We start from the raw sequence: 7,141 nt of genomic DNA on the forward strand, positions 1-7,141 counted from the left end.
GGAGGCTGAGGCACGAGGACTGCTGCAAGTTCAAGGCCTGCCTGAAGCATATAATGAGAAAATAGAATTAGCAGTCATGTTGTCAATGTTACCGGTCTCCTAGGTATGCTGTGAGCGTCACGTGGGAACTGGATAAAGCCTCTTACGAAATTAAGAAGGTGTGGTACGGCAGAACCATTATTCGCTCAGCTTACAAACTGTTCTACGAAGCGGCCCAGGAGCTCCTGCACGGAAACTTTGGCATCGCTGATGAGATCCCAGAATTCAAAAACTCGGATGAGAAGGGCAGACAAGCCAGGCTGGAGGAGTTGGCGTGGGCTATCGGGAAGCTGACAGACATCGCTCGCCATGTCCGGGCAAGGCGCAACCGCTGCGGGGCCCTGGAGCTGGAAGGCGTGGAGATTCGAGTCCAGCTTGATGATAAAAAGAACATCCACGACCTCATCCCCAAGCAGCCCCTGGAGGTGCACGAGACGGTGGCCGAGTGCATGATCCTGGCCAACCACTGGGTGGCTCGGAAGATCTGGGAGAGCTTCCCCCACCAGGCACTGCTGCGCCAGCACCCGCCGCCCCACCAGGAGTTCTTCGCGGAACTCCGGGAGTGCGCCAGGGCCAAGGGCTTCTGCATCGACACCCGGTACCGCTCCGCTCAGCCGGGTGGGGGCGCTGTGCGCGCGTGCAGTGGATGGGCGTTTTCAAAGGTGACGGGAAGATGTTTGGGCAAGAGTAGAAAACTTGGCTATCTTCATTTACCTTAATGCTAGGTACAGAGTTGTTGTTTGGGGGACAGGGTCTTGCCGTGCTGCCCGGGCTTGCCTTGAGCTTCCGATGATCTTCCTGCTGCAGCCTCGCCAGTGCTGAGATCACGAGTTGCTGCCATGCTGCGCTCATTTTAACACGTTCAAAATGCAGCCTAACCTATGCTTTTTGTTTTGTTCTGTTTTGTTTTTGAGACAGGGTCTCATTATACGTCCCTATGGCCCAGGTTGGGCTCAAACTTGCGATCCTCCTGCCTCGGCCTCCCAGAGTGCTGCAATTACAGGCATGCGCCCCCACACCCAGCTATATGCATATAATTTAGGTCAGGACTGAGTCATGATTTTAACGCAAGTCCATCAAATTTGAAAGCTCACAGTAGTGACCTCCTGATCATGTTGCCTCTATATTCGTTATCATTGTCTTTCTTCCTTTTCCTCTCAGCTAGCCATAATATAGAACTGAATTATATGTTGTATTATTAGTTTTATTTCTAATATATTTCTGTATTTCCTGAGGTTTAAGAAAATTATTTTGGCCAATAAAAATTAATTAGAAAATTATTTTGAGAATAGACTACTTCCTATGTAGCTCTCTCTCTGAAAAAAAAAAAAAAAAAAAAAAAGCCAGTGGTGTAAGCATATAATCCCAGCTACTCAGGAGGCTGAAACAGGAAGATCACAAATTAAAGTCCAGCCTGGGCAACTTAGCTAGACCCTGATTCAAAGAATAAAGAGGGCTGGGCATGTGGCTCAGCGGTAAAGTGGGGTTGGATCACCAGTACTGCAAAATGAATAAATAAAATAATAATAATTTTATTTTGCTTTAATTAGTTATTGATTGAGACAGGGTCTTGCTATGTTGCCCAGGATGGTCTTGAATTTTCTGGGCTCCAGTGATCTTCCTGGCTCAGCCTCTTGAATACTGGGACTATTTGACACACATCACTGTTCCAGCTGCTTTGTTTTCTTAAACTACCTATAGCTCAGATTCTTGATAGAAATAGAAGAAGAAAAAGGCCATTTGTTGGTCAGTAGAAGATATATAAGGTTAAAAGTGTTAAGAATTAACTTCAGGGCTGGGGATTTAGCTCAGTGGTTCCGCTGCCTGCCTTGCAAATGCAAGGTCCCGAGTTCAAGCTCCGGTACCAAAAAAGAATTCACTTCAACAGGAATTTGACTGTGTACTAAAGCCATGCATTACTCACCCCAGCATTAAATAGCACATTACTCTTTCCTACTTAAGAAACTTATTCAAGCCAAGTGTGGTGGCATACACCTGTAATCCCAGTACTCTGGAGGCTGAGGCAGGAGGATTGCCAAAGTTCGAGGTCAGCCTGTGCTACATAGTGAGACCATCTCAAAAAAAACAAACAAAATTTATAAAAAATTCTTGGGCTGGGGATTTAGTTCAGTGGCACTGTGCCTGCCTTGAAAGTGCAAGGACCCGAGTTCGATCCCCAGGACCAAAAAAAAAGAAAAAAAAAATTCTGACACTTTTTCTTTGTTCAAAAGCAAACTAGCTTTCTAGAGTTGCTTCTGAAATGTCTAAAATAAATTTCAGTGCTGGGAGATAGAGATATTTAGATCAATGAGCAGAGAGTTCCACATAAGAGCACTGACTTGCAGCTTACCTTCAACGGCTACATCTGGGTTTTTCTCTTCTTTGTCAGCTCCAATAAGACCCTGGCTGATTCTCTGGATAAGGCAGAGGATCCCAGCGACCCCATTGTGAACCAGCTGCTGCGCTCCATGGCTACCCAGGCCATGTCCAACGCGCTCTATTTCTCTACTGGGTCCTGCACAGAGAAAGAGTTCCATCATTACGGTAAATCAGAACATTCCCCACGTGTAGCCGTAACCCTAAACAAGCTGTTTAAAATATATATACATATATTTTTTATTTTGACACTGTGTTTTCTTTTTGAAGGTCTTGCGTTAGATAAATACACCCACTTTACTTCTCCAATAAGAAGATACTCGGATATTGTAGTACACCGACTGTTAATGGCAGCCATTTCAAAAGATAAGAAAATGGAAATTAAAGAAAATTTATTAAGCAACAAAGATCTTGAGGAATTGTGTAGACATATCAACAACAGAAACCGAGTAAGAAGGGGTTTAAAAATTCTCTTACCCACCAGCCATGGTGGTTGCATGCCTGTGATTCCAGCACTCTGGAGGCTGAGGCAGGAGGATTGTCATTGAGTTCAAGGCCAGCCTGGGCTACATAGTGAGTTCAAAGCCAGTTTAAACTACATGGTGAGACCCTCAAAACAATTTTCTTTTCTTACCCTAGATGTCTTGCTAGTAAGTTTTATTGCATAGTAGAGTGAAGTACCATGTATTTTAGCAAATTAAATTCTACAATTCTATTTTTTGTTTTGTTTTGTTAAGACAGGGTCTCACTATATAGCCCAGGATGGCCTTGGACTCACACCATTCCTCCTCCCTCAACTTCCCATGTGCTAGGATCACAGGCATGCCAGTTCCAGGATTATTCTAACCAGTGCTGTCACTGCAATAACTTATGTGGATTTAGGGATTTTGTTTACATTTTGGAAATGAGGTCTCACTCTGTTGCCCCAGCTGGCCTCAAATTTAAAGGGTCCTAATAATCAGCCTCAGTTCAAAGTAGCTGAGACTTTCAGCATGCCTGGCTTGGATTTGGAAGATGTGGCAGTGGATTATTTTTTTTCTAAAAGGTAGATATGTAAATGCTCAAACACATGAAAATATGAAGAGAGAGGCAGGCATGGTGGCGCACGCCTGTAATCCCAGCATTTGGGAGGCTGAGGCCGGAGAATCGTCACAAGTTCTAGGCCTGTTTGAGCTACATATTGAGTTTAAGACCAGGGCAGGAGATTTAGCTCAGTGGTGCTGAGCCTGCCTTGCAAGCACAAGGTCCTCAGTTCAATCCCCAGTACCGTAAAAAATACACAGACTCGGAGTTTAAGACCACCTTGAAGTACACAGTGAGACCCTGTGGAAAAATAAAAAAGGATATGAAACGAGAAAGCTCATCTATCATACCACTCATTACTAACAATTCTAGACAGTCTTACATTTTCATTTATAGAAATAATACTCTATATGGAATCGTTCACTTAACACACTTGTTGAGAACAGCATGTCAATGACTACAATAACATCGTTATTTTATAAGCTGCTTTGTATTCTACTGTATGTCACTAGCAGCTACAAGATTGCACAGCATAGAACTGGACCATTGGGTAATATGGGAAACTAAAAGCCACCTGTTTAATGCAGTTTTCTATAGTCAGTGTTCTAGTTCTGTTGTACAGTACTGTAGGACTAGCCATGTTGGTATTTAAATTAATTAGAACTAGAAATTCAGTTCCTCAGTTTTTGTTTTTGTTTTGTTTTTTTGGTACCAGGAATTGAACTCGGGTCCTTGCGCCTGCACAGCAGGCGGCGAAATCATTGAGCTAAATCCCTGGCCCATCAATTTTGTTTTGTTTTTTAAGAGGCTCTCACTATATAGTTCAGACTGGCCTTGAATTTCCTGGGATCCTCCTGCCTCAGCCTCCTGAACGCTGCAATTATAGGCCTGGTTGAATCTAACTTTTTTTTGTTTTTTGAATCTAACTTTTTAAAGACCCTGTGGGGATGTGAATTTGTCTCTTCTGGGAATGTCAGGGCATTTGTGATCCTTTGGGCTCTGCTTCTTACAGGCAGCACAGCATTCTCAGAAGCAGTCTACTGAGCTCTTCCAGTGCATGTACTTTAAAGACAAAGACCCTGACACCGAGGAGCGCTGCATATCTGATGGAGTTATTTACTCAATTAGGACAAATGGTGTGCTTGTTTTTATACCAAGGTATGTTACATCTAAGGCAGTAGTTACTACAAAGTCAGAGTTAAACCAGAACTGTAGACCACAAGCAGTACATTAGGTGTGAATTTTTCTTTTCTTCTTTTTTTCTGGTACAGGGGATCGAACTCAGGACCTTGCACTTGCAAGGCAGGCACAGCGCCACTGACCTAAATCCTCAGCCCCAGATGTGAATTTATTAAGGTACACATTGCCAGGCCTGGTGGTGCACACCTATAATCCCAGCACTTGGGAGGCTGAGGCATGAGGATCACCATGAGTTTAAAGACAGCCTAAACTACATAGTGAGATCCTGTCTCAAAAACATAATTAAAAATATTTCTTTAGGGCTGGGGATGTAGGTCAGTGCCAGAACACCTGCCTGACATCCAGTGTCCTTGGTTCAATTATTAGCACCACCAAATTTTTTAAGCTATTATATTTTATATTATATATTTTTATTTTTTCTATTATATTTTTATAAGCTATTTTATATATATATATATATATATTTATTTATTTATTTATTTTATTTTTTTGGTACCAGGGATCAAAGTCAGGTCCTCACACTTGTGAGGCAGGTGGAAGAACCACTGAGCTAAATCCCTGGCCCAGCTATTAATTTTTTTGGTTTTTTGGTACCGGGGATCGGGATCAAACTCAGGACCTTGTGCTTACAGGACAGGCGCCAGAACTGCTGAACTAAATCTCTAGCCCTCAGCTATTATATTTTTAACTTAAGCTATTATTGTTGCACAGTATAATGTCAGTCCAGTATATAATTATGAAATGGAGACAACTGGAGTATATCTATGTCCATGCTAGGATCTTATCTAGAAAATATTTTGTGTTTGCATCTGTTATAGCAAAATAAGTATTTGGAGGTTAAGCAGAAGAGTGATTTGTTTTTCATCTAGATAAACACACAAGACCATGCACTAAGAATATGTTAACTCTGGATCTTTATTTTGACCATTCAGGTTTGGGATTAAAGGTGCTGCTTATCTAAAAAATAAAGATGGTTTAGTGATGTGCTGTGGCCCTGACAGCCGCTTGGAATGGAAACCAGGGTCCCTACAGCGATTTCAGGACAAAATCACCTCCACCACAACGGGAGGGGAGTCGCTCACACTCCACCTGTTCGACCATGTCACGGTGAGTCTGCATTTGTGGAAGCACTGCTTTCGGTGCGACAAGGAAAGGTACTTGGTGACTAGTCTCTCCTTTGTGACAGGTCAGGATATCCGTGCAGGCCTCACGCTGCCATGCAGACACAATCGGACTTGAGATCATCAGCAGCAAACCGTACAGGGTACAGAGCTCAGAGCTGTCCCACCTGAGCCCGCTCGTGCTGAAGAGTGAGTTGGTGAGGGACGTTACCAGGTGCGCGGAGGAGGCCCAGCTGGCCCAGGAAGGGCAGGTGGATGGCATCCGGGAGGAGTATCAAGAGTACCGCCAGACAAAGGGCCGGAGCCTGTACGTGCTTCTAGAGGAGATCAGGGACCTGGCACTCCTGGACGTCTCAGGGGACTATGGCATATGAAATCATCTTGCTTCATTAAAAGAGCTTTGTCATGGTATTTTACCATCTTTCCAAACTTCATGGCGAATCTCAGGTCACTTGGTGCTCTTAACTGATCAGGATCCAGTAGGTATTTCATGTGTACAGTATTCTCTCCTGGTTCGCCGACTGCTTTAAATACAGAACGAGGCCACTGTAGCTGCTGAAGTTTCAGCACTGAGAGGACAGGGAACAGTGCTCTGTAAGGTCACTTGCTGGCCTCTTTTTAATAAACCCACAATTTTTAGTTGTCTGGTCTGTTTTCTCAAAGTAAGTTGTATGGCTGGGGACGCAGCTCGGGCATAGCGCTTGCATGCGTGAGGCTCTGGGCTCAATCCCCTGCACTGCCAAAAGAAACATCCTACAGGGCTCAGTGGTTTCACCGCCTGCTGCACAAGCGCAAGGACCCGAGTTCAATCCCCGGTACAAAAAAAAAAAGAAAAAAGAAACATCCTACATTGGGCCATTTGGTTTCAAGGCCCCTCTGGATTCAGATGGTTTTTTAGTCACTTTGAATAAGACTCGGTCCTGTCCACCTACCCACTTTAAAACACCTATTTCCCACTGACACACACTTTCCCGGCTGTGCTGGCACCAGCTGGGGACAGGGCACAGAGCAGGAAGTGGGATGCACGGGAAGTCTTGTCTGCAACTCCCTCGCCCCCTCCCACTGTTGAGTGCCCCTCAGATGAGGTGACTGGCCTCCCCCTCCTGGTAGCTTGTCACTCTACAAGCAAACCAAGCACCAGAAAAAGAAATCTCCCAGGCCCTGATTGTGGACAGAGGCCTGAACAGAACCCCGAGATATTTGCAGCCCTACCCTCCTGCCTCAGCCTCCCGAGTGATGGGATCACAGGTATGCGCCCCCACACCCCTGCCTGGTGGCACCCCGAGACCAGGTTGTCTTCTAGCTGCTTCCTCCATGGCAACAATAAGCCCCAATGTTTTGGATGCACACACGCGCCTCCTGGCCCATCACTGGTGCAGCTC

General features: G+C 44.8%; 1 protein-coding gene across 6 annotated transcripts in view; it reads left to right on the forward strand.

Moving 5' to 3' along the window:
* Positions 1–6,398, forward strand: part of Dis3l (DIS3 like exosome 3'-5' exoribonuclease) — a 31,115-nt gene extending 24,717 nt beyond the window's left edge. For 5 of the 6 annotated variants that reach the window (XM_087199139.1, XM_004855607.3, XM_087199143.1 and 2 more), the window contains exons 12-17: positions 104–637; positions 2,429–2,583; positions 2,686–2,864; positions 4,451–4,596; positions 5,571–5,745; positions 5,825–6,398. In XM_087199139.1, the coding sequence (XP_087055265.1) occupies positions 104–637; positions 2,429–2,583; positions 2,686–2,864; positions 4,451–4,596; positions 5,571–5,745; positions 5,825–6,133 (1,498 nt within the window). In that variant the 3' untranslated portion in view covers positions 6,134–6,398. The remainder of the gene's footprint in view (positions 1–103; positions 638–2,428; positions 2,584–2,685; positions 2,865–4,450; positions 4,597–5,570; positions 5,746–5,824) is intronic. The other variant, XM_087199141.1, reaches the window with a different exon arrangement.
* Positions 6,399–7,141: the final 743 nt, after the last annotated feature.

Source organism: Heterocephalus glaber, unplaced genomic scaffold (genome assembly GCF_053883595.1).
Source record: "Heterocephalus glaber isolate CG9 unplaced genomic scaffold, H.glaber_assembly_v1.0 deba00001689, whole genome shotgun sequence".
NCBI classification, from domain to species: Eukaryota; Metazoa; Chordata; class Mammalia; order Rodentia; family Bathyergidae; genus Heterocephalus; species Heterocephalus glaber.